The sequence below is a fragment of the Catharus ustulatus genome, chromosome Z, assembly GCF_009819885.2.
Source record: "Catharus ustulatus isolate bCatUst1 chromosome Z, bCatUst1.pri.v2, whole genome shotgun sequence".
Classification (NCBI taxonomy): Eukaryota; Metazoa; Chordata; class Aves; order Passeriformes; family Turdidae; genus Catharus; species Catharus ustulatus.
In genome coordinates, this window is record NC_046262.2 from 33,684,813 (window position 1) to 33,712,029 (window position 27,217).

The 27,217-nt window shown below is 40.6% G+C and overlaps 1 protein-coding gene across 1 annotated transcript in view; it reads left to right on the plus strand.

Moving 5' to 3' along the window:
• The window catches only part of SH3GL2 (SH3 domain containing GRB2 like 2, endophilin A1), a 95,923-nt gene that overhangs the window by 52,364 nt on the left and 16,342 nt on the right, over nt 1-27,217 (plus strand). The window contains exons 2-3 of the mRNA XM_033085356.1: nt 23,261-23,329; nt 26,755-26,827. Of these exons, the coding sequence (XP_032941247.1) occupies nt 23,261-23,329; nt 26,755-26,827 (142 nt within the window). The remainder of the gene's footprint in view (nt 1-23,260; nt 23,330-26,754; nt 26,828-27,217) is intronic.

Below are 27,217 nucleotides of genomic sequence, written 5' to 3' on the forward strand. Positions count from 1 at the left end.
TAGTCAATAGGATTCCCAGGAAGCTGCCCTCAGGGACAAGAGAACAGGACAGAACTTGCAGATCTTTAAGGAAGTCTTCTCTAGAGCACAAGAGCTGGCACTGTCCAGGAACAAAAATTCAGGCAAAGAAGGCAGGAGACAGCATGACTGAGTAGGGAACTGCTGCTCAAACTAAAGGAAGAGAAGCAAATGCAGATACTAAAAACAAGGACTCATAACCTGGGAAGGGTATAGAGATCCCTACGTTCAATTGTGCAGGGATGGGGTGAGGAAGGCCAAGGCAAAGCTGACCTGAAATTGGTAAGGAACGTAAAGAATAAGAAGGGCTCCTTCAGGTATGCTACCTGAAAAGGAAGGTCAGAGAAGTTGACCCGCCCGCCTTCCTCATAAAGAATGCTGGAAAACTGGTAATGATGGATAAGGAGAAGGCTGAGATAATCAATATTTTTTTTTGCCTTAGTCTTCAATGGCAACCTATCTTTCCACACTTCTCAAGGGGATGGACAGCAAGGGGGTCTAAGTACTCGCAAATGTAAGTAAATATCAGGTTCATGATCACCTGAGGAACCTAAGTATGCGTAAGTCTGTGGGACTTGAGCTGCATCCCAGAGTCCTGAGGAACTTCCCTGATGTAGTTGCCGAGCTGCTCTCCCCTTTGTGCCTGGGAAGATCATGGAACAGATCCTCTTAGAAGCTGTGCTAAGGCACAGGGAGGAGCAGGAGGTGATTTGAGACCTCCTGCATGGCTTCACCAAGGGCAAGACCCCACCTGCAGTGTTCTGTCCAGCTCTGGGATCCCCAGCTCAGCAAGGATATTGACCAGTTGAAGTGCTGCCACTAAGGTAGTCAGAGGGTTGGAGCACCTCTCCTATGAGGAAAGGATGAGACAATTGGGATTGAGAAGAAAAGCCTGGAGAAGAGAAGGCTTTGTGTTGACTTAATTATGGCCTCCCTGAAGGGAGCTGCAAAAATATGGAGAGAGGCTCTTTATGAGAGCATGTAGTGACAAGACAAGGGGAAATGGCCTAAAACTGAAAGAGAATAGGTTTAGATTAGATATTAGGAAGGGATTTTTACTGTGAGGGTGATGAGGTTTCTCAGGGAAGTTATGTATGCCCCATCCCTAGAAGCATTCAGAGCTGGATTGGATAGGTTTTGAGAAACCTAGTCTAGTGGAATGTATCCCTGGCTTTGGACTTAATTGGAACTGAGAAGCTAATATGCACAGGTGAAATAATGTGCCAAAGCAATGAATGCAGCACTGATGGTTGGTTGAGACTTATTAATTGGTATTAAAATATTTCAGTGTCATCTTGAAGTAGGTTTCCTGGATTTCTTCTATGTACATGTTTCATGTATGAAGCAAACAACTAAAGTAATGTAATATTTGCTGCTTACAGCATGTTTGATGCTTACTGTACATGTAAAAGTTTCAGATATACAATTTGTTTGTTTGTTTTTATGTTAATTTATCATTCTTTCTTTGAAACTTCTCTGTATTAAGCTCTGATTTGATAAAAGTCATTCTGTCATGTCTTTGCAACTCTCTATTTGGCGAAGTTGTGTATAAGTGTGATCAAACTGCATAGCCAATCTGAGGATTTCAGTGCATTTCCTTCTGTGTCATCAGAGCTGCAAATTGCATATTTGCATCTTCAATATTTGTGATTTTTGTTTCTCTAAGGCCATTTCTGCTGTACATAGATTGTTCACAAGAAGTCTAGTTAGTAAAATATTTCAGTAGGTGGGATCAGTGGCAGATAATTCTTTTTCCACCCATTTCTTTTAGGGAGAAAGACCTCTGAGAGGGTGGGAGAGAAATGTCTTCAGTACAGGACAACTGGGATTCCAAGAAAGGAAATGTAAGCATGTGGAATGGCTGAAAACAGGGTGATTACATACAGACAGTAAAAAAACTTCAGGGTGAAGACTAGAGTTCCACAAGCACTGGACACTGGAATACTGTTTTACCATAGTCTAGTGGTAAAGTATGGCCAGCTAAGGGAGCTGCCTGTGGCTGAAAATTTATGGGGCTGAATGTCAAGTATTCTTATAGTACCTGCTATCTTGCATCTTCTGCCTTTTAAAAACACCCTGTGCCTCCTGCTTGGAGTAAGAAAAGGTCAGAAAACAACTCCTTCAGTAGTGGGAAAATTTGTGCACAAAAAACATTTCAGGATCCATTTTGTATCAGGACTGGGACTGTTCCAAGATGCTTCTAAAGTTATCCACAGAGATTGAGTTTTTTTGTTCCTTTTTTTTCCTCCTTCATCCTGTTTTGTTGGGTTTTTTTTCACAGCATTGTATAATATCTCCCTTATGACTCATGGCTTATCTGACATCTTCCCAAACAAAACTACAACACATGAGGCTAACCTGATAATAAATTGGACTAGCTAGTAAGAAATTCTACTTGCACAGGAAGTGAGAGTGAGATTGTTTGTATAAGGCTGGATTATGATACCTCAGAGAGTACCTCTCAAATCCAAACACAGGTGAGAAAGCTAAATCAGGATGGATGTACAGCTGACAGCATACCTGCAACTTTTCTGCTCTTTAGCTGCCATTAAGAGTGCTTGCAGAAAAACAAAACCCACTTGTGGTGTGGATAGTGGATCTAAGCCTTTATACTGCTATATCAATAGTATATTTTTTCTCTGAGAGAGTAATATTTAGAAAGCAAAAAATTGTGCAAGTGTAAGAAAAAGTGAAACAAATTTTGAATGATGGCATATTTACTCCTGAGTTTTTGCAATAAAACTCTATACTGAATTCTGTGCAGTAATGGTTATTAAATACATGGTAAAAACATCTATATGATGAATACTGTCTCCTGTCTGTGCAATCCTAACTCATATCTAACTTAACTCTATCTAGGTGTGTTTTGTTGTTGCTGTTGTTTTTTAAATAGATATAAATTAGTTACAGATAGATTTTAAAAATAAAGCGTATGTTCACTGCTTTTCTAGAATAAGAGCATTTGCGTGATTTAGGGAGTTTTCTGGGAAAGATTTCACCATTTTTTCCAATAATTAATGATCTTTTAAGAAAAACAATCGTAAAGTTCACTCCTGACTTATTTGAGGGACCTATCTTGTCTCCTAGGGTTTACAGTAGGCATCAGTATTGTGAGTACAACCATTGAAAAGGTGGTAGTTTTTGGGATTTTTCAATGCCTATAGTTTTGAATCCTAGAACTCCCTTTTTTTTGCTGCACCCTCAGTTTATAAATCAGTAAAAATGTACTGTGTTTCTGAAACTTTATATTATGCAATGGTATTTAGTGATTGTCAGCCTTGAAGCCAGCATATTTCTTTTTCTGCATGCATTTTGAGGTGACACTTATGTAGCTCTGCACTGCAGTTGTGGTTTAGCTATATCCCACTTTCTTAAAATTTCTTCTTCCCTAAATATTTAACTTGATGAAAAGGTGGTGAACAGATGTGAGATTCCAGGACAGACCCTTGATCACATTCAATTGTTATCAGCCTATAGGTAGAGTATGAACCATTAGTCCCTGAGACTGACTGAGCCATTTTTTCATTCATCTGCTTGATTATGCAGACAGTAGAATCTCATGACAAATACTGGGATAATCTCAAAAAGTATCAGTACTAAGATTAGGAATGCTAGACATTCTGGAATTATCCACATCCCTTACAGTTGTTCCCACCCTGTTCAGCAAGGGGCCTCCATTTGTCTCTTAATTCTAACAAAATGAAAGAAGTTTTTCCTGCATTTCTTGATATTTTTTGCTGGTTCTAGCTTCAGCTGATCTCTGATGATTTCCAGTGCTGTCCCTGTATATGCAGTCAAGATTCCTACATTCCTTCTTTGCATCCTCTCATAGTTGCCATTTTCTGTGCATAGAAGCTCAGCTGTGAGTGCCTGCTTAGCCAACCCAAACACCTGATGTGTTTGCCTGTTCTCGGTATGGAGACCCTACTTTTGCTCAGAGGTGGCTGCCCTTCAGGGCATGCCAGGCTTGCTGCCCTCCTGTACTGCCTTCTGTGCAATGACATCCATCATAGCCAGGCTCTTATTGATGAGCCAGCTTTCCCAGCGGCAGCTGGGTGTATTTGTCTTGGGACTGCTTAATGCAGTACAGACGTATGTATGTGCCACAATGGTGTCAGACAATTATTTGTTAGGATATAGGTTTGATACTAAATTCAATTTTGCAGCTTTGTCAGCACCAACATCATCAAGTTTTGTTACCTCTGTTGGTAACAAAGATACCAACAGAGTACCTAGGTAACTAGGAATATAGAGGTAACTACAAATATAGAATTGGAAAGCAAGCATGGGAGTGGGATGTCTAGACACAAAGGTTTCACTAGCTGACTTAGTCCTTAAAAATTTTTACAAATACTGCCTGGGATAAAACCCATCAATTCTTTGCACTGCAGTGATGCAATTGGCTCAAATATCCACAAAGCAGCAAGACCTGTCTGAAAACCCTTATTACCATTTTCTTCATTGAGAAGGCTGACAGATGTAATACAAAATTACCATTACTACTTTATCCTTTGTAAAAGCAAAACCCTTGATTAGGTAAGCAAGCTACCATGCAGTAATTTTAGCATCTCAATACAATCAAAATGCATAGTTTATAGCTTTTGGTTGCATACAAAAGAAAGTAAGATTTGCTGTGCCTTAGTAGCATCAATAACAGCCAGAATGCCCTTACCCAAGTAAGAATGGTTGGTCATTTAACTCAGCAAGAGCTATAGATGAATGGATTTTTAGTGGGTAATTAAATTAAGAGACACTGTATAATTAAGCTCGTGGATCATGGAGACTGTTCCTTGATATTTTTGCTTGGCAAACAAGTCGTCTCTTGTGTATTTAATTACTTAGCACTTTCTGGTACCTTTTAAGTGGGAATTGCTAAATGAAATCTCACTGGTGCTATGATAAATCAACTAGACTTGATGGTATTCACACATATCGGGGGAGCGGGGGGAATCACACATTCTACATGTGTAATATTGCCTTCTGCCTTTCTTACCTTACTCTGTAACCCATACATGTTTACTGATGACTTAATTCTCACTATTGCCAATATCATGGTAGAAAAGAGGCTGGTGAATCAAAAGGTCACCAACCTCCAGTGCAAGGCGTCTTCCATAGGCTCTGTTAAAAACACAAGAAACACTTGAAGATACAAAATTCATCAAATGAGAAAGCGCATGATTTTCTTGCCCTGTGCAGCCTTGCAAAATGGCAGAAAATTCTCTTACTTGCATGACACTGGAAGTAGTTTTGAGGTAGCAGAGAATTTTTGTGGAAAAAGATGAGAGAAACCTATTTGAATATGTACTGTCCGCACAAATTTTTTCTGTGTACTGCTTGATCTTAATAGTTTCTTTTAGACCTCCTCCACTTTATGGGAGTTTCTTCTTTCCCTTCACTTGCTTCAAAATTTTAATTCAAACTGTCTGAGAAATTCCTAAACATACCTAAATCTACTCTATAGTATACTAGCATTTACGATTTATAGGTATTGTTCAGATGCCCTGAACTACAAAAATCTTTCTGCAGTTATTAATGGTGCTGATCTTGTGGGCTTCTCTCTTTGCAAAGGGGATCTGAATCAGGAGCAGGAAGAGCAAAACATCTTCATGCTGTATCATTTGGCCTATTTCAACAGATTCAACTGTTTCAATCAGTCATCTCCTTGATTGTATCACATGAAATGGCCAGTGTCATAAAAGCTTCAGTTTTATTGCTTTTGTGTGCAGCTTGCGGGAGGCTTTATAGGCTTCATGCGGAACATGAGAGGTTTTTAGATGTATCCTTTTGCTGCATTTTTTATGTCAAAATTGAGGTGTACCTCTCCTCAGCACAAGTGCCTTAGCAGTGGCAAGCATACAGTCCTGACAGATTGAACTAGCATGGTGATGTATATATTGTATATAAAAATAGTCTCAGCGTTACCCAGGCAGACTTAACAGCTCCAGGATACAAAAGAGAGAAAAGTTGAGGAAGTAGATAATACTCTTCACACAAAGAACAGTGACATAGACACAGCTGCAACCTCATTTAGGCTAGCTCTGTTACTTTGTAGGTTAATACATCTGGTCTCAATCCTGCAATATTTAGAGGTAAAATTTATCAGAATTTTAATTTCACAGGATTTTTTCCTGTGTCAGGAGAACAAAATTGTAACTTGATACTGTTTTATGTTGATTTATTTTTCCAGTTTCAAATTTTATGATGATTGTAAAATTCGTTATCAATAAAGCTATTTCAGGGCATAATGTCCTTATTTTAGAGTGTTTTTCATACTTAAAACTCAGAGTGTTTTTCCTTTTTTTTTTTTTTTTTAAATTTTCCTGACACTCCCACAGTATAAGAGAAGGGAGTACTCATTTGCAATGCTAACTGCTCATTTTGCTCTGTTTGACAGAAGCAACATCATATGTTAAGAAAAAGTGTCTTGGAAAAAGCCCAACTTTACAAAAGAACTTTATACAGCAAATAAGAATTAGAAACTTATCAGTTACTCCTAAAGATAAGTAAAATGTTTGTTGTAAGAGCAAATTACATGCTCTTTTCCATTAAGCACAGTAATTCTTTCTTCAATTTCCTCAGTAATTTAAAGTAGCATTATCCCTCAGAGTGGCTGTGCTGTGGTAAGAGAAGCTTGAGAATGAAATAGAAACTGTAAAGCAGCAAAGTCTTTTCATCCCCCCCTTTCTACTAAATAAAATGGGCCATCAGTCATGGGAGTGGAGTGCACTGCCAGGTTATCTCAGCAGAGGTTGTACCGCTGCTGAAACTAAAAAAAACAAAGTCAGGGTAACTTGTGGCACAACTGACACATGAACAGATTCTACTGTGGTGTGTAGTGATCAGAAATAAAAGCAAATGATTGGGTGGCCACCAGGACAAGAGCTTGTAATGCTTTTTCTGACAGCTCCACAAATAGATGCTGCCTCATATTTGTGAAGTACAGGAGATAGTGTATAGCTGGGAGTAGCCTTTCTTCCCTTACAAGAAAGACTTTGGGCTGATGCATTTTTACCATCTTTTGACATCTTTAAAGGAGCTGCAGTTAGCTTTGGTGTTCCTAATTCCACCCCTCCCCCCCGGACATACCACTGTTTCCTTTCACAAGCGTAATGGCAGAACCAGTCATCCATTTCTGTGATGCTGGAAGGAAGTCTTCTCCAAGCCCCTGTTTTCCTACCCCTGCAACAACCACAGCTTGCTTTCCCATATGCCTCTCTTGAAACTTCTGATACAAGCAGGATTCAGTGGATCATGGCCCACCTTGTCATGGTCCACGTATAAGAAGTGAAAAGTAAGTCTTGAGAGCATCAGTAGTGCATGTATCCATGCAGTTTTTTGCCCTGATTTGTCAGATTGTGTCTATCAAGCTAATTTTCACAGTGTCATTATATGTGATGTTATTTTAGGTTTTGAAAGGGGCTGCTAAATTGTGTGTCGACAATCTCTTTTTGTACCTCTTGTTTAGCTTTTGTCCGTGTTTATATTGGCATAGAGTGTGCGGATGTGAGATTCTTGGACTATAATCAGGAGGCACAGCATGACAGATTTGTAAATCCATCACAACTCCTGCATATTTTAAGAAGACATAAAAATGGTTTCTTTTTCTGTATCTTACCAGTGACAGAGTAGCTAAAGAACTGGGCCACAGGGAAAATGTTATTCACTATTCATCCATATTCACAACACAGCTTATTTATTGCCCCCGTCTATACAATTTCAAAGTGAGTGACATATCTAGCATAAATGTAGTATAAAAATGAGATACTGAAAAATCCAGTATGATTTATCTCTCTCTGTACTTCCTAGTTCCATTTCTAAATAGTTTCCAACCACTAAAATCCTTGATTTTGAATGGTGGAAGAGAGTACAGTAAATTCACGAATACAAGCCGCACGGAGTATAAGCCGCATATCCGGTGTGTTGGCAACATTGATGTCTTTGTCAATAAATAAGCCGCACCGGGAATATTAGCCGCACTTTAGTTCGCCGCGAAATTTCACAAAGTCGTCATTTAGTAACACAATCACGGGATCGCCAGGGCTTACTGGCTTACTGCCGACCTCGGAAACACTGTTTCCAAGTGAAAAAAGACACACCCTTTATTTACAAGCCGAAAAAGACGAACAATAGTGTGGTCATTTTGCGAGCATTCCCAATGGATCCGCGTTGCCTTTAAACAGCCACTCAGCTGTGTGGGCAGGCAGCTGAGCTCCGAGCGGAGCCACGTCTCCATGCTGGCACAGGAGCAACCGCTCTGGCCCTCGCAGCCCCGCGGGCCGAGCAGCTGCTCTAGCCCTCTCCCTGCGGGCTGAGCGGCTCCCCCAGCCCTCTCCCTGCGAGCCCAGCCAGCCCCGCAGCCGCACAAGACTGAAAACACTTTAAAAAGTGCAGAGAAATATCACACACTTTTATCGAACTGCCGAGGTAACTCGCCGAGGTAACTCACCCCAATAACAACCCCCGCCCCTCAGTAACGCTGCCATCCACAGGCAGGCAATAAGCTGTTCTCTGATTGGTTTATCGTCGGAACAACGGGAAACCATGGATTTCAAACTGTTTCAGCTCGGGACTGGACTGGTATGATACTAGGTAAGGGCAGATATCACATTTTTGTTCATAAATTAGCCACACCCAAATATTAGCCGCACTTCCGGGTTTCCACCAAAATTTTTGTCTAATTACTGTGGCTTGTATTCGTGAAATTACTGTATACTAGCACTCATATGTCTACATCTATACATATGTTATATATACTATTTATGTATTTTTTACTATTTAAAAAGCCATACTCATCTGTATTAATATGTCTTGTAATGCCTGTATTACTCTGACCCCAGCCTGTGGTACTGCCTGGGACTGTTGTAATCCATAGGTGAGACCCAACCCTTGTTGAACATCATACACTCTGCCTTCAGCCATCAATCCAGCTGTTCCAAATCCCTCTGCAGAGCTTTCCTGTTCTCCAGCAGATCAAACTTCTGTTCCACTTGGTATCATCAGCAAACTCACCGAGGGCAAGCTCAACCTCCTCTTCTACCATTAAGATATTAATGGCCCCAGTTCCGAGCCCTGAGGAATACCCACTGGTGACCAGCTGCCACCTGAATTTAACTCCATTCACCACCATTTTCTGGGCTCAGCCATCCAACCTGTTTTTCACACAGTGAAAAATGTACCCATCTGGTTTCTTCCAGAGAATGTTGTGTGAAATGGTGTCAACAGCTTTGCTAAAATCCAGGTAGACAATATCCACAGCCCTTCTTTCCCCAACCATAAGCACGTCAGATGTTTAACACTGCATTACTTCTGCCACTTTCCTTTTGTAAAGTCATTGAGAATTTTTCTGCTGATCTCTGTGGTACAAGGTCAATTCTGCCAACTACAGCGTGTTCCTAAGAAGCAAGTTCTGCTAACTTTCTGCTGAGAAAATTTGTACTTCACAAACATTCTAACTCCCGGATGCAGTGGTGACTGGGATCCTCATTAATCCATCCTTCTACTGATGTGGTGTAGGGAAGAATGTGTATGTGCTGAAGTCTGGTTGCAGGTCACTGCAGGACATGGCCTAAGTTAGCTCATTCAGCGAGATATATCACTGATATATCACAGTGGCACCCACACATAGGAGAGGAACTGGTGTCTTAAGATGTCTGTAGGGTACAGTTTCAGCTGTAATACAGGGTTTCCTGGTTTACTGGTTTTCTGAAGACTGTGACGAAAAATGAGTTAAAAACATTTTTTAAATTATGTGTATGTGAGACACCATCACAAGCAGATAGTAATGCGAAGTCTGTGCTCCTCATAAACTCAACAGCCTTCAGGTGGTGTTGTAGAAGATGCGAGGGGCTTCTGCCTGTCACTGAATTGTTTGTGCAGGCTGGTCTAGGATTTTCTCTAGATGGAAGATGCATTAAGGCAGTTAAGACCAATAAAGCACATTAATTTGTTCAAAGCTGACCACCTCTGGATATTATTTTGCTTGCATGTTTCTTTCAGAAGGTAATTTGAAAATAGTATTTTATAGCAAGAAATAGCAGTGTAAAACATTTAAGACTTCCCAGCAATTACTTTTTGCTTCACATTGTGTTAGCAACTAAGCAACTTCCAAGGCAGAGTAAACCAGTGGAATATTTAGTAGCCTTTCGATCTCTGTGTTTCTTTTACAGCTAACTACATATCTCAAGGCAGTGTAAGAATACAGTCCAACTTATTTTTCCCCTCACCTCCCCAAGATGAAATTGTTTGGGTGAAATGAACATATTAATTGTCTGCCAAAAATTGTCTGCTCTGAGCACATTGATAATTAGGCTAATTCGTCTCATTCAGTAATTAAATCAAGAGGTTACTGATGTATTTTTATTTGTGGTTCTGGTGTTTCAATTTTGACATTTGAAAACCCCATCTGGTTTGCATTTTTATTACTTTTTGCTTTTACATCATCATAGAATAACATGCGGAAAATTTCATGTTGAACATAAATGTTCTCTATTTAATTAGCAGATTAACATAAATCATCATACATACTTTGATATCCCATGCAGACTGCAATGCGTTTTTATCCTAAAATTCATTACGTATTTTAGTACTTGCCAGTATGGAAAACATGGGGAGGACAGAGGGAAGAAAAAGTACTCCCTTCCCCTCTAGTGTAAGATGATTGTCTTCTAAAAGATTTATCATTAGGTTCTTTCAGATAAAAGGGGAATCCTATGTATTTCAGATCTTTATTTTGCATGTCTCTTTCATCTTATTCTGTAAAGTACAAATATTCATTCTGCTGAAATGTAATACCTCTGGCATAGAACCTGGGATAAGCAGATCAGTGCCTGCAACACAATGTACATGTTTTTAAGAGAACAGATGAAAGAAGAAGGAGTGAATCTTCCACTGATAGGGCAGCATAGAGCATTTGTTAGAATTCCTTGTGTCATAAAACAGAAGCTGATTCATGTGTGTTACTCTGGCTGAAGGCCTGTCTCCTTTTTGTTCTGGTTTCCTTGCTTTTTTTTACATACCCCTCTTTTCTCCTGCCAGGTAGCAGATTGTAACCTCCATGTGTTTTACAGAAGCTATAAAATCTCTATGCATGTGGCAAGGACTGTATACTGCTGCCCTGGGGTGACTTCCTGATGCTCGTATCCTCAGCTGTCTGTTCTGTTTGTGCTGGATATTGAGTTCTTCACCTTTAGGACTGGTTCTGAGAGCAAAGGGGAAGAAGCAGCACATAGTTTGTTTGCAGAAGCTGCTCTCACTCCCTGTCTCCTTCTGCTGGGCTGTGCTCTCTGCAGTATGGACAGGCAGCAGGACAGAGCTCTCCTTGGCTTTTTTAGCTAGCTGAGGCACAGAAGTTCCTGGGCTGTGGTTTTTCTTTTTCTTGGAACTGTTCAGCCCTGCTCTGGACTGAAAACCCAGAAGAGCACCTGGAGCTCACACCTGTGTCCCACTGGGGCCGGGATGTGGCGTTTTCCAGCAGGAGGGACCGAGGGAGACTGAACAAGCCCATGACAAGAACTTCCTGAAACTGCCATCTCCTCAGAACAGTGAGGGGTTCCATTGTGTGATATTACTTATTGTCTATGCTTGTGAACACCTTGCCTGTTAAGTAAACAGTTTTTTCCACTTTTCTCCAGGGAAATCTTTTCCTGAACCAGCTGGAGGAGGGGCCGCTTGAATCTGCTTTGTAGAGGGACCCCTTTGGAAGTTTCCTCCCAAATTTGCCCTAAACCAGGACAAGTGCAAAATGGAGAAAATAGGTGTCAGTGAGATGCCTGTAGATGTGGAGGCAGACAGAGGCATGGGCCTTTCCAAGTCTCTCAAAGACAGACATGGCCTTTCTAAATGGGTTGAAATAAACTAAATAAACTAATCTAAATAAACTATTTCTGTGTAAATGAACTTGACATAAATATGCAGCTGACTTTCTAAAAAGAAACTCTTAGGATAGCTCTTCATCTGCATTAAATGCTGCAAGAATCAGGTGGGGCTTTAGCTCCAAGCAATATATTCCCATGTCTGCATTTCTGCACTCTTAGTTGACAATATTGTTCCCTTTATGTAGATACGGTTTTATTAAGTTTGCACTGTCTAAAATGTGATTGCCCTTTCTTCAAAGGAACATGCCTCTGGTGTGGTTTAGGAAGGATGAAATGGCAGCATTTATAAAACCTTACCTCTTGAAGACTTCACTATTTTTCAGACTTATTTTATCTCATCTTTTGAAATAGTCTATTTACATGTGCGTGAGCACATTAGAAACTACTTTACTTGTTCTGTTTTCTGCATAGGCTAATGGAGTTTAAGAACACTTTCCTTATCAGGTTTAAAAGCACTTTCATTATTAGTGATGGGCTTCCAGATACTGAGGGCAGGGAGTAGCCATAAAAATGGATTAACTGTTAAAGGCAATTTGGAAAAGAATCTATCATCACTTTTCATATTTTTGTAAAAGTTAAGAAATGAAAGCAGTTCCACATTTGCATCTTCCAAATTAGTTTTTAAAATTCAAATTCCTAATTTTAATAGCTTGCACAGCCAGGTCTTGAAGGCTTCATAAGCTGCAATAGCTTATTCTCATAAATTGTTGAAATTACAGGGAAAAGGCAGAGGGCAGCAACTGAATTTGTACATGAGGAGAAACTTTCCTCTTTTTTGGGAAACTTCAGGTATGTATATAATTTCATCTGCAATAACTCAGAGGTTTGACTGCTGTGTAAGCCTGAAAGACTGATTTTAGAAGACTGCAAGTATCTTGAGATATTCAATGATGTAAATTTTTAAAAATTTTGAGTTAACCACAGATCCTTTGAGCAAGGACCTGTGTTCTCTGGTGTTCGACCTTTTAAAAATTCTAGGGATTTTTTTAAATCACATTTTGATCAGGATTCCATCAAACAAATTGTGAGCTAACATTAGCAAAAATGCCTTTCTCATTTTATCTGTATATTCCTTCTAGTGGGGAAGACTGTGTTTTGTAAACTAGTTAAAGACTTAATGAAAGGTTGTAATTTTCCTTTGTCACAGGAGCCTTCTTAGAGCATCAATATCTTGAACACCAGCTAGAACCATAGACTCATTACTGCAACTAAGGCAGAGTTTCTTGTGTTGTTCCATGTTGCATTGTGATCAGATGTGACAGGAGTCATGAACCAGTCAGTGAGATGAATGCTATTGCATGATCTATTTCCAGGGGAATTTTATGATCATTTTTCTTATTTCTTTGGTACCTCTTAGAGGGCACTACCTGTCAGAGAGAAGCAGACTCGCCTCTGCTTTTGCTTGATGCAGATGTGTTTGTGTAGCTGCATGGATGTCAGAGGTGCTTCTGGTGGGCCTCTTGTTTATTTATGCAGGTTTTGTTTCCTTACGTTTTGAAATGACCTTTATCATTGGTAACTGATACACACAGTGTTGAAAAGATGAAAATTAGCATCTTCAAATTTAGGTATGAATCCCTGAGGCTGTGGCTGTGCCTTCATTTTGGTAGGAAGGGTGTGTTCTTCCTCTGTGCCAGGGATACTGACAGAATCCCTCTGCTGACCTTGCTGCCTCTGCTCTGTGTAGCGTGCTCGTAACACAATACATTGTCAGGATAAGTGGTGCCTCCAGTCATTTTCCTCTTCTGTATGGGTTTGTTTCATCCAGTTCTAACTCACTCAGTCCCCTTTCTCTTCTTTCTCTCTTCATACATCTCAGAAACACAAAAAAGCACGCCAGCATTTCAGTCCATCAAGGGGGTCACCCCAGAAATGCCCAGTGGCTGGCAGAGCGTTTCTGTTGTATTGTAGTGCTCTCCAGCCCCGAGAACAGGCCAGTGCTTTGGGATATATTGCTCTTACATGGTGAATTGAGACACAGGGCATCAGTTTAATGGGAAGGCATTCAGTTTAATTTATATATGTTCATGTAAAAAAAAAAAAAAAAAGAAAAGCTTAAAGCAGATCTGAGCAATTTGTAAATATGCTGCTACCAAACTGAAAGTGTTGGATGGGTTTGGCTTGTTGTGTATGTAGTTAATAAGCTATCAACACTGCCTGCCAATGACATAAGAAAATAATTTCGACTGCTGCTTTGCTGTGCTATGTAAACTGCCTTTTAAATGTAGTGGTAATAGAAAAATGAGAAATAAAATGTATGTCAGTACTAGCAACAGCAACTAGCAACAAATTTCTTTTAATGCCTTTTCTTAGACAGATAACAATTAATTCAGTCAGAGTTTCCAACAAACTCTTTTCCAAATGTAGCAGGAGCAACTTCACAATAGCACAATTTGTACGGCTGTTAAATTGATGAATCATATTTAAACCATGTTTTCTTATCCTCTAGCAACTTCTGAATGTTCCCTGTATTCTCACATTTCCAGATGTTAAAGACTAGGCTAACTTTCACCCAGCAGAAGACATGTAGACTGATATACATTATGTAGAGGTGTAAACTATGTCGTAAATGGAATTTATTTGCTGTAAATTTCTCATGCTGTTATTTTGACTGCTTTTTTGGGGCTTGTAAAATATTTTTTTTGTTTGGTTTGGTTTTGGGTTTTTTTGCTTAGTTTTGTTTTGGGGTTTTTTGTGGTTTGTTTGTCTGTTTGGTTTTGGTATTGTTTTTTTTGGGGGGGGGGGTTGGGGTTTTTTGTTTGGTTTTTTTTGTTTGTTTGTTTGTTTTTTTGCCAGGTTATGCCATATTTATTTCTGCTAGACTTTAATTCATTCCTGTGTTGAAAAAAAAATTACAAAGTTTTAACACTGTATAAAAATGGGCAGTTGATTTGCCTAACGAAGTCATGTCTGCTTTATTGATCAATTTTGTTGCATCGTTGCTTGCATAGTGCTGTTCAAATACTTGGGGTCTGTATTGTGGAGATCTTCACAAACTGTAGACTCTGTCCTAGCAGTCTTTACCTGCTATGACTGTTTTTCACTGCCTGTGAAATACTCCAGTATTTTTCAAAGCTGACATCTAGCACTTGCAAGTCAGCTGGATCAGTAGCCAACACTAAATATTGTGATGAGTGAGCGTGAGCTCAGCCTCCCAGCTGGCAGCATAAACCACTGCTGCAGGAGACAGCTGGAGTAGGTGAGGACGAACAATCTGGTGATACAGTTTAAGAAACCATAGGATGCTTTAAATTTCCTGTCACGTATGCCCAGATTATGTCTGCTTCGTGGTAAGGTAGATATGTGCCAAGTGTAGCAGTGGTATGGTAGAGATAATTGGTTTTTTGCTGAATTTAGAAGCTACATGGATGAAGCAAACATGTTAATGCATGTATTTTAGCTAAGATGGATCATGATGCGTAAAAGTGCTCCAGATTAGGATGCTAACTGGATGGATGCCTGGTCTGTGTTCTTTTCCTCTCTTTTTCCACGCCCTATATCGTCATATTGTACATGTGCCACCCATCTGCCCTAAAGCAGAGGCACAAGATTTAAAGCTGCAATTCTGTCTACCTAGAGGAAGGAGCTTCCTTTGAAAACCTCATAAAAATTGCTTTGGAGACATGAGAGGGGTATGGAAATTCGCATGAATGTGTCATTTTATTGTGTACACTCTTTCAAATACAAACCTTATATTTGTACATGATAATAGAGTGTGATAGGTCAGGAGCTGGCAAATGGTAGCATTCCAGATGAGAAAGCCAGTGCTATACACCTTTCTAAGAGAGAAACCTGAGAACTCCAGAAATTTTTAGTGGGTTTGGACTAGTTTTGCCACTCTCAGAATTTCCTTATCACCACCCAGCTGAATGGACTGCTTGCATTAAAGAAACGGGCATCTACCAAAGTTTTTGGCACTCTGAGAAAAAATGTCTGAGAAAAAAAGCACAGATGTCTTCTTTCTCTGTGGCACTGCAGTATAGGGTAGGGCTCCCACTACTGATCTGTGGTGAACTTGTAAGAAATGTGGGTCTGAATCCAGATCCATTTCCACAAAAGTGAAGAACTGTGGGCATTTTATTGCCCGCAGGTTCACTATAGAGACTGGCCAAATCATGATACTGTTGTCATCGGAAGTGGAGATATCATACAGGAATATATATATATGCTCTTTTCCTGTACTGCAAAAAAACAGTCTTCCAGCTAGCACAGCCACCTTTTTAATACCAATTTCTTCCTTTTCTCACACTGGTGTCCTGCTGGGGAAAGAGAGTGTTGAAAAAAAGCACACAGTGTTCTGACTGTCTTCAGCTTTCTGTCAGCTTTTGAGCTTCTGCCAGCTTCTCTTTGTCAGCTCCCAAGGCCTCTCTAAACTTCAGAGGTTCTGGGGTTGTGACCTGCTTTCTGGCTGAACTTAAACTTCGCACAGAGCCAGCCTCCTGTGTTTGGTAAACAGGCAAGACTTCAGTAATAAGTTTAAATGCGTGAAATTAATTCTGTTATCATGGATGCATTGCAGTGTCTCTGCTGTCAGCCCACTTCTGGCACTGGAATGTATAATATAAATTTCAATTTTTGTGCTCCGTAGGGTAGTACCTTCCTCATGTGTCATGATGTGGGTGCCTCTGGCCAGGGACTTCCCTTACAGAGGTAGAGCACAGGGCAGTACTACACCAGTGCTTCCTCAGCAGTTTCTTCCCTTCCCTCACCCAGTTTTATTTCAGTGACCGCAGGACAGCCTCCAGTGTAATGCAGCAGCGTTGCAGCAGAGACTCTGCAGTAACTCCTGTCAGTGCAGAAGCTTGTGGCATACTTTCACACTGTGCACTAGCGCTGAGTGTGAATGATTTCCCCTGCATTGCTGGAGTTGCAGAAATTTGCAGTATGGCCCTTGGTTGTAAGGCTAGATCAGCTTGAAGAAAGGATTGTTCCAACCGCCTTCTTCCCTTCCCATTGAATATTCTAGCTGAAGATGAAAAATTGAAAAAAAAGGGATTGAATCTAAATGAAAGGAGTAAGAACATGGGACAGGTTTACAATGCGTATTTCTTACCATGTTAAAATGTTGGAGGTTGGGATCCTGACCTCTATGTGTCCTTCTTGAGGAGAAATTGTTCAGCTGAAGTATTTTGCTATTGCTCCACACTGGCATTACAGGAGAGCCTATCCCACAAAGAGTTTCATTCATAGTTTGACAGGCTTTAGCGGTGCCTTGTCTTTTACGCTGACAGTTCCTGTGTCTTACGTATGTCACATCTATAGCCAATTTCCCTAGCTTTCTGACCTGCCTTCAGACTGCTAGTGGAACTCATGAACAGAGCTGTGGGCCTACTACTAGCAGCTGTGAGGACTAGCAAGGCCAAACTATTGTGTATATATAAAGGGTATTTAGAAGATGCTTTGTGAGAGAAGAAGGCAAGCCTTTTAGAGTCCAGTCATAACCTTCCCTGCTTGAGTTTCCAAAATTCAGTTTACTTCCTGGTCTTTGAATAGCACACTTTATTGTTCACACTCTGAATCCAGCAGCAGAGTCAAGGGAACTTTCAAGGGTGAATAAAGCTAGTCAGCCTATGGCTAGTTTGGTGTTGTGACAGAACAGGCCAGTAAACAAAGATTTCTAGCAGGAAGAAAGTGATTTCAGGGCCATCAGGGGACATAGTATATTATTCCCTGATTAAATATATCTACTGAGCGGCAGAAGGGAAAAAGAAAAGATAATCTCAGGCTTGTCTGGCAGATGCTTACCTAAAATACATCATGAACATTTCTTTAAGATATGCTGCTGATGGCAAGCAGTAGCAGGTGCAAATTAATGCTAACCATTTTCCCATGTGCTTTGCAAGTGCATTTCTTCATTTTGCCATGGAAGAAAGTAAAGCCTCAGTGGCATGATCAAAGTCTCAGTGAAAACAGGAAATAAAATATTAAGTTCTCTGGAGATTCCTAGATCTCTAGGGTTTTTTACTTTTGTCTTTCACACTGTCTTCAAGACCTGTTACAGCTTCTGTGAGAGCGAGGGTGTCACTGTGCTCCTCACTTCTGCATGGGAAGGATCTTCTGGTGCTGAGCTCCATCTGGCATGGTGGCCTGCCATTGTGGCTGTACAGCTGAAGAAGAGCAATTTACTAGTGAAATGTAAATGGACATTACTGTAACTTACATGTATGTAAAATTTGGATCCTGTTTTCATTTTACTAGAAAAGTGAATTTTTAATATTCTCACGTTGTTCTATTGACAGTCTCTATTTTGCACAAGTTGCTTACATATTTAAAAGAAAAATAGAATAAAATTCAAATAATATTAAATGCAACATTGAATGTGATAAGCTTTCCTTTTGAAATCTATTGTGTTTAATAGAAGTGTGGGGTTTGCTCAATTTCACTAACAAATAACAACAGTGTGAATGTAAGGCTTATCACACACACTCCTGCCTTTTTGTGAGATCTATCACATTTCTTGAGTTTCCTGAAGCTTTCCAAAACTAATGATAGTGGATCATTTGGCTTGTAAAAGAAGACTACCCTTATTTAGATGGTTTTTCTGGAAAAATTGAATGGGATTGCTCTACGTCAGCTGAAATAATTTTCAGTATACGATAAGGTGCTGTGAATCAACACTGATATTTTCTACAACCTGTTAATGTTTCTGAAATAAGGTGTCTGCATATTAATCTGGAAAAGTCCTTTTTTAATTCTATATTTTGATGCCAATTGAAAAACAAGAAGTCTAAAATGCAGCTAATTTACATATGCTTTTGTGGTGGGTTTTTCTTACAATTCCTATTCTAATTTATCTGAATAAACAGAAGAGCTCCTCTCTTGCAGACTGTTATTGCTGAGAATGTGATTTACCACAAGATGTTCCCTAGTCTACAGAGAACCAGGGTCATGATCATAAATCTAAATTGCAGATGTCACATGTTTTCTGTAGTAACAAATTCTGATACCATAAGTGCCAAACAGTGCAGTTTCAGCCAGACACAAAACTTGGCCTGCAAGTGGCAGGTTTTTTCTTTCTCTAGTGTGTGGAGTGACAGAATTAAAAAAAAGAAAAGTCTTGGTTAGAGACTGCTTTTTTAAAAATAAAAATGTTCATTTTCAAATGCTTTCTCCTGAAAATCCTGCAATGAAGGAAAACCTTCACATATATACATAGACTTCTTCCCATTAAAATGTGTACTTCTCACTACTTTCTTTTGCAAGTTAGCCGTATCTTCCACCATCACAGCATTTTAGAGCTTATTTGAAAATTTTTAACAAACCCTGAAGATAGTTCTATCACTGCGCTTCCTTACTGGGACAGAAAAAAATCAAAATGGCAAAAACAGCATGGAAGAACTGTAAAAACCTGTGGAAGAAATACTGAGCAATCAGGAATGAGAAATCAATAGGGTGGCTTTAATTTAATTAGCATGAACTACAGAGAGCATTATCTTTCTCCACTGTGAATTTGTAAGCTTCATTCATTACTCTTTCCCACAGCTTTCATATTGATAAAAATTCTCTTTCTATCACTGTGCGACAAATAGGTCTGTGCTGTCAACAGCCTTCCTTTGAGGAATAGAAAATTGTGCCATGGATATGTATTTGGAGTTAGGAATGCATGCAATAAGGAGTCTGTTACTTTTCAGTCTTACTGTGGCGTGGCCACTTTGCGAACTGGGCATTCAATTTGTGTTATAGGGGAAGGCAGTGTATTGTGTAGGTAATCTATTTAAAGCTGTTTTTCTCTTCCTTTATAGAAACAAAGCTGCTGTCTGTACTTGCTGCCGAGCTATTATGTCATTAAATTAATTGAGTTGCAAACTCGGGTGACTACTTGTGTAGTTTAATGCAGGTCTTACTGCATTTGCAAGTTTGGGTAGTGTCATATCATACCCTTCATGATTTTCTGTGTTTCTTTGTTTGACCTGTGGATTGTGCAGAGCTCTGGAACAATGCAGTGTCCTGGAATGGCTGTCTAATGCTTGTTTGATTTATATTAATATTTGTGAATAGTGAGAGATTTAAGCATCAGAGACCTCTTTAGAGGACTGCTGTATGAGACATTTATTAAGTGATCATCATTGTATTCTGTAATAGATTACTGGAATTTTCAAGATATTCGTAGTGACTGCATTAGCATTCTTTTGTCCTTTGACATGTTCCATCATAACACAGCAATACACACACACACAAAAAAAAAAAAAGGCTTATTTGCATAAATACATGAAAAATGAAACAAATAGCTTCATAAATATGGCTTAACAAGTTTTGTTGTTTCACACAAAATCCATCTCTCAAACCTCATTACTGTTACTCTGACTTAAGTTCCAGCTCCTGTCAACATTTACCAAAAATTACTGTCTTAATATTAACAGACAGGAAAAAAATAGTTTATTTTTTCCCCTAAGAGTAAGAATCCGGCAAAGTTTTTGTTTCTACTGAAATCATTCTAACCAGCAGATGTCAAATTCATATTCTACCTGAGTGGAAATAGGATCTTTGTAAAATTGGACTTTACTCTAAGGAGCTATATAGCACTGGTTTTTGGTCAAATAAAGTATGAAGATACCAACAGTCAAACATGACATTATTAGGGATAGAAGAAGTCTGTATATTCTTGATTAATAAAAATGTTTTCAGGATATCTCCTCCTTCCTTTAAAAAGACAAATTTCAAATCTGTCTTAAAGCAAGAACCCAAATGTTGATACCTGGAAATGACATGGTCAGGGAGACTGAGTTTCTGGGTAGCTGTAGCTGTTAAGTGTCGATGTTCCTGAGAGCTTCTTAGATCTTTGGCAGGAGAGCAGATCCTGAGCTGATGGAAGCTGGCATGGCTTCATGACCTATGATAATCAAATCTGACAGTCTTAGATACTGATTGAGGAGTGGCAGCCTTAGTGAAATGCTTTAACAGTTCATTTGGAGGGTTAATATAAACAGACTGAAAAATATCTCTAAATTTAGTCAATACTACTACATGGCATTAGATGTGGACCCTAGTGCAAATACCTTTCTCAGGACCAAAGGTCTCATCTGACCACTTTTGATTTTGGTCTTAAAAGGGGAGTTTGATTATTCCCTTGAGCAGATTATCCCCTTCTGCCCCAAGAGGCAAGAACTGTTGAGAGTTAAATTTTTTTTGGTCCTTAAATCTGAATTCTTAAATTGAGTTCTCATCTCTGACTGCTTAAGTGACTGTGGTCTTCAAGGAAAAAAAAATCTAAACCAAACAATACTTAAATTTTTAAGTAGGATTTTAGTTCTGCTGTTTTTTGCTGCGGTCTGGTGGTGCTTCTCCAAACCCGAGGTTTATCTGGATAATGGAGATGAACACAGTACCTTGAGGGCCTGTGATGTAACTGTTCTGAGAGAAGAGACTCCCAACCCCAGAAGGCTGAAGAGTTAACAGCTCATCTCTCTCGCTCTCTCCTTTGACTCACCCCTGCTCGTAGCAGTACTTGTCACAGAGCTTTACAAATTAATTTTCTACTTAGCACGCAGATTTTTTAGCCACCTTAAATGAATTACTCTTGGTGGTAATCGTGAGCCTAATATTGACAAGGTGAACAAAAGTTCCAAGCAAGTGTAGAAGAGAGGGGTGACCTGCCTTTTGACTCTGCAGTGACCACTCCATAAAACTGTTGGCCTCTGCTTTTTGAAATGTCATACATTCCTCAGCTAGAGTAGTGATGGATGTGAAAGAGAGAAGCAACTGCTATGGTTTATAGATGTGAATTAGGACATTTAGGGCATCTGTGGGGATGAATAGACATGTCTTTGGAAATCCTCATCATCCATGAAATGATGAGATGTAGAACTGCAGCCAAAAAGGGCTGGGAGCTTAATTACTTTTGAGTACTTTGCAGCCCAAGAGTTGAACCACAGATATTAAAAATCTATTTTAAATATTTAAGTGCTAGCATATTAGCATACTGTTATTTTTGGGATGTGAAATCTTTGTGCTAGGAAGCTTCTGTGCAGATTCAGCCATATTATCTGTAGTAGAACGTCCATTTGCAGAAGATTCATTCATGAAACATAAAATGGATAAAAACTTTTTGAACACTGGAACTATCCCTGGTCCATTACTCCTAATAGTACTGTTTGATTCTTTTGTGGCACTTCATTTATCTCTATAGTGCACAAGTTTAAATTCATTTGTATTCAGATTATTGGTAAGAGGATGTCTGTATGGTTTTGAGCATCTCTTTTACAAGAAAGACAGGATAAACACAGTTCCTTGTTTTTGTCATAGTATTGTTGTTTCATTAATGCACCATTTTAGCTACTAATTTGTGAGATGCTGACAGAAAATAAATAGAGCTGATAGCTATTTCCTGTTGCACAGATAATTACAGCCTGCATTAGTAAGTGCTTGGCCCTGATGCCCTTGCAGCTTTGTTGTAGTGAACCAAAGTGAATTTCAAATCGTAGAGATGTCTGGATTTTACTAATTGCATGTGAGTGACTGTGGGCATTCCTTTTCTTTATACTAAAAAGTAGTATGGAGGACTTAAAACAGTAGTTAAAACCGAGCACGGTAAAGTGAAATTTTTCTTTCTTCTTGTTTGTTGCTGGAATCCCTTCACTGAAATCAGTAGTTAATAACTTATATGGTGATTAATTTCTTATGACAAATAACATCCCAGTGAAAGACTAATGCATTCACTGGATCATACGTTCCTGATTTAGTTGAGGGATTATGCCACTAAAAGACTTTGTGACTGACAATGCAATTGTTAAAATCCATTTTGAATGGTGCTGCATAGCAGTTACCAATCAAGTCTGTTATTGTCATGATTACTGTAAACATAGTTCAATGTATTACATTGTATCAAGGAAATTAACCACTAGCACAATATAATTTACCAATCTGTTTTCAAATTGAATATTTTATTAAAAACCCCGTGTATTTGTTAAATTCATACTACCAGATTTCCCTTTCTAGGTAAGTGAGGTGGGTATTTTACATATAAGCTAAATAACATACAAGCTCTCTATCTGTCTCTCTGTCTATCAAGTTTATTTATAAAATCTTGATTTTTACTGATGACCTACTTTGGGTTGAGTCAATATCTGAAAGTTCTCAAGAATGGGTACCTCTTGCCTTCTTGGATTGCTAGAGCAACACCTTGGGAACTTCTTGTTGCTTCATGCTTCAGTATGGTTTCCATCCTTGGTCAAAGATTTGGTCTCTCAGGCTTGAGCAGTTATATGTTATTTCTGGGTGTTTAACTGTAGAGTGTGTTTGAAGTAAGTTTTTTCCAAAGGAATAATGTTGCACTGACTTAACAGAAAAAAATCTAACATTTCTACAAGGACATTGTAGTTAGATTTTTCAGTTGTTGCTGACTTTGTTTGTTGTTTTTTATTTAATTGCAGAAAGTGAGTGAAAAAGTAGGAGGTGCAGAAGGAACAAAGCTAGATGATGATTTCAAAGAAATGGAAAGGGTAAGTCTAAATACAGCATATATTCATTATTATCATGCATTTTTTCTTTCTAGGACAGGAATTTCAAAGGTTTTGTCCTGGAATCACTCAGAGAATTTTGAAATACAGTAGTTTCACGAATACAAGCCGCATGGAGTATAAGCCGCACTTCCGGTGCATTGACAATGTTGATGTCTTTGTCAATAAATAAGCTGCACCCGAATATTAGCCGCACTTTCGTTCGTAGCGAGAATCCGTGCGCAGCTTTCACAAATTTGCCAATTAGTAACAGGATCGCGGCATGGCGGGGTTTACTGGCTCGGGGCGGGGCCAGGGAGGCTCGGCCCGCTCATGGTTGCCGACAGGGGCGGATGGCCCAGCTCGGCGCTACGGCTCGGCGGGGCCGGCCGGGCGGTGCTGCCGCCGCCGCCAGGCTCCCTGCTCCCGTCTGCACTGCCGCTGCCGCGTTTGCTCGCCCTGCGGGCGGTGCTGCTGCCGCCACCGCCGCCAGGCTCCCTGGCTCCCCGCTCCCGTCTACACTGCCACTGCTGTGTTTGCTCACCCTGGCCAGCACTGCTGGCCCCCGCACCGCCGGGCTCCCCCACGCTGCTGGCCCCGGTTCTCCTGGGCTCCAGTGGACTGCTAGCCCCCCTTCTACCGGGCTTCTCCCCGCCGCCGGGCAGCCCTGCCCGCCGGGCTTCCTGCTTCTGCTATCCTCCCCTATGTAGTTTGGCTCCCGTGCACTGCCAGCCCTGCTTCTACCAGGCTTCTCCCTGCCACCAGGCAGCTCTGCCTGCAGGGCTTCCTGCTTCTGCTATCCTCCCCTATGCAGTTTGGCTCCCGTGCACTGCCAGCCCTGCTTCTACCGGGCTTCTCCCTGCCACCAGGCAGCTCTGCCTGCAGGGCTTCCTGCTTCTGCTATCCTCCCCTATGCAGTCTGGCTCCCGGGCACTGCCAGCCCTGCTTCTACCGGGCTTCTCCCCGCCGCCGGGCAGCCCTGCCCGCCGGGCTTCCTGCTTCTGCTATCCTCCCCTATGCAGTTTGGCTCCCGTGCACTGCCAGCCCCGCTTCTGCCGGGCTCCCCCGCCCTGCTGGCCTGGGCTCTGCCGCCCCCCCTGCCCTGCCCCGCCCTGCTGGCTCAGGCTCTGCCGCCCGCCCCCCGCACTGCTGGCCCCGCCTCTGCCAGGCTTTCCCACCTGTGCCGGGGCCAGCCGAGCTCCAGCTTGGCTTGGGGCTGCCGCGGGCTCTCACTTCCGTGTTGGCAGCTTTTAGAATATTGTTCATATATTAGCCACCCCCAAATATTGGCCGCACTTCCGGGTTTCCACCAAAATTTTTATCAAATTGCTGCGGCTTGTATTCATGAAATTACTGTAACTTTTGTTCAGGAGAACTGAGTTTTCCATTTTCTGTTTATTTTTGTTTTCTAACCAAGGGATGTGTAATGTATGGCACTCTATAATACAAATGTTTCATTCAGAGATTGAGGCTGAAGTCAGCTACAAATTAGCTGCATTTAAAACATTTTAGAGGATCTCTGAAAATTGAGTCAGTCTACAAGACAGCCACTTCTGTGGTGAAGGTTGCTGGTAATTTTCAGGTCCTTGAGTATCAAGGCCCTGGGCAGGGCAGTGGCATTGGGGTATTAATTCACAGGTTCAGAAGTCCTGTTGGGCAGCCTCCACTGGCAATGTGCTTCAGGTAGATGGGGCTGACCCTCCAATAGGCTGTTTAGTGAGGGCAGCAGTGTCTCAGTGGAGGGGAAAAAAAAAAAAAAAGCCACAGCTGTGTGTGGCAGTGATAGTATTTCACCCAAAAGGAACAGTAGGAGCAGCGTTTTTTTCAGGCTTCAGCTTTGAAAGCTGCTATCAAACCTGGTAATAAAAGCTTGTGCCAGGAGTTTTGTAACGTAAGGATCTGATCTATAACTCAGATTAAGAGAAAAAGAAGCTATTTGTCTGTACATTTTTATAACACGGTTGGGAAAATTTTTGGATGGACAATAAAGAACATATCCTTTGTACTTCTTACAAAGAAAGCACAGACCTGGTTTCTCCTTCTCAGCTTCTGCTTGAATGGGTAACCAGTATAGGCATTCCTGCTGGAAGATGTTAAAAAGGATTCAGAAAACAGGGGTAAAGTTTAGAGAGGAAAAGTGCACGTTGCAACAGCCAGGTGTGGGTCCAACACCATGATTGTGGGCCGGATGGGTTGGCAGCCCAGGAGACAAGAACACTGAAAGCTGCAGAAAGAATAGAGTAAATGTATTAGTTGCCTCCATACTCCCCACCTGGCCTTGTATCCACTTCCAGCTTTTCTGCAGGCAGTGGACATGATCCTTCTGCATGTCCCTGGCCTTCTGTTCCCTAGCCCCCACTATCCTCTGCAGCCTCCTAGCCATTTCTGTGTTGCCTGCCAGGCGGTTCAGCTGCTTATTCACCCAAGTCTAGCAGACCTCTCTTGCTTCCCTATGTAAAGGAAAGAGCAAGACCCAGCAGATGGCAGTGGCAGTAGGAAACAGGAAAGACATTATGACAGCATGATGAAACCAACCTGTCTCAGGTGTTCTTTTTTAAAATAGGAACTTGCCATTATGCTAAAGGACTTCACTCTGTGGGACACAAGCTACCCTGCAGAGAAATGCAATGTGTCCTCATAAATAAAGAGTACAGGACATTATGGGGATCCCCAGATCTGCCAAAGCAGTGTTTTTTTCTCTGAGACCTGATTCTGAGAGTAAGAACAGTAGCATACTTTGCTGCAATCAGTCTAGGATGTTGATAGGGGCTGCTTCCTAAGAAAGGAAGACTTCTAACTACAAAAGAAAGTAGAAGAAAGTAATGCTATTCAGTTCTAAGTTTTTTAAAATCCTAAATATGGGAATCAACCAGGGATAAATACATGATCAGTGCATTAATGCTGATAGGTTTCTTGAAACTAGGAACTGAGTGATTTTTAGTCTTCCTTACCATGATTTAGCCAGATCTTCCTCTGGAAGAGGTGTACAGCTCATTTTATCGTTAATGGTTGGTTTTGAGTGACTTCTGCTTTTATCTCATTTTGCCAGTTATTAGGGGATCAAAGATAGACAGTTCTCCAAAAAGTTGTTAGTGACTGTTCTGTCAAAAAGTGTTCCCTATTGTGGATGGCTCCCAGGGTGATAAAAGAATTAGCACTGCACAATAATCAAATGTATCCATAACACTGTACAACGTACAATTCCTAACACATTCTGACGTATTCCATACTAATGATTAGCCTTACTTGAGAACGGACCTGCTATAAACTGAAATGGCAGACTGATATTCTGCTACCAGGGCAGTTCTGAAGTACATAAAAATAAACTTTAGAAGAGTTAAAAGAATTTATAAGAACAAAATGAGAGAAAAACTTCTTCCTTTTGTCTAACTTTAATGTTTCTTTTTGTTTAACCCTCTGTCCTCTAGAAAGTGGATGTTACCAGCAGGGCAGTTGTGGAAATAATGGCAAAGACAATAGAGTATCTTCAGCCAAATCCAGGTAACCTAATTTCACACTTTTACAATTTTGCAGCCTGTTTTGAAAACACTCTTCCTTACCAGTATAAACTCTGATAGATCTCATCCTCACTGGTGCAATTAAGGTTGACACGAATTTGGTGAAGTTACCGCACAGTGAACAACAGAGATGAGTACAGCCTCTATGTTAGGCTGTCACAGTGAATGGAGACTTTGGAAGGCTTTGGAAGGCTTGTTTCCCTTCTGAGTCTTCTTTCTCTAGGTAGGTGAGCAACACATTCCCACGAACTTGGTGCGCTTACTTGTAGGAAGCAGTGTGTCAGCTGGGATGGTGCAAAAGAGCTGTTGGTGCAACACTGGAGAAAAGGACAGCAAATCAAGTGTTACCAGAAACGTCAAAACTGAACCCTCA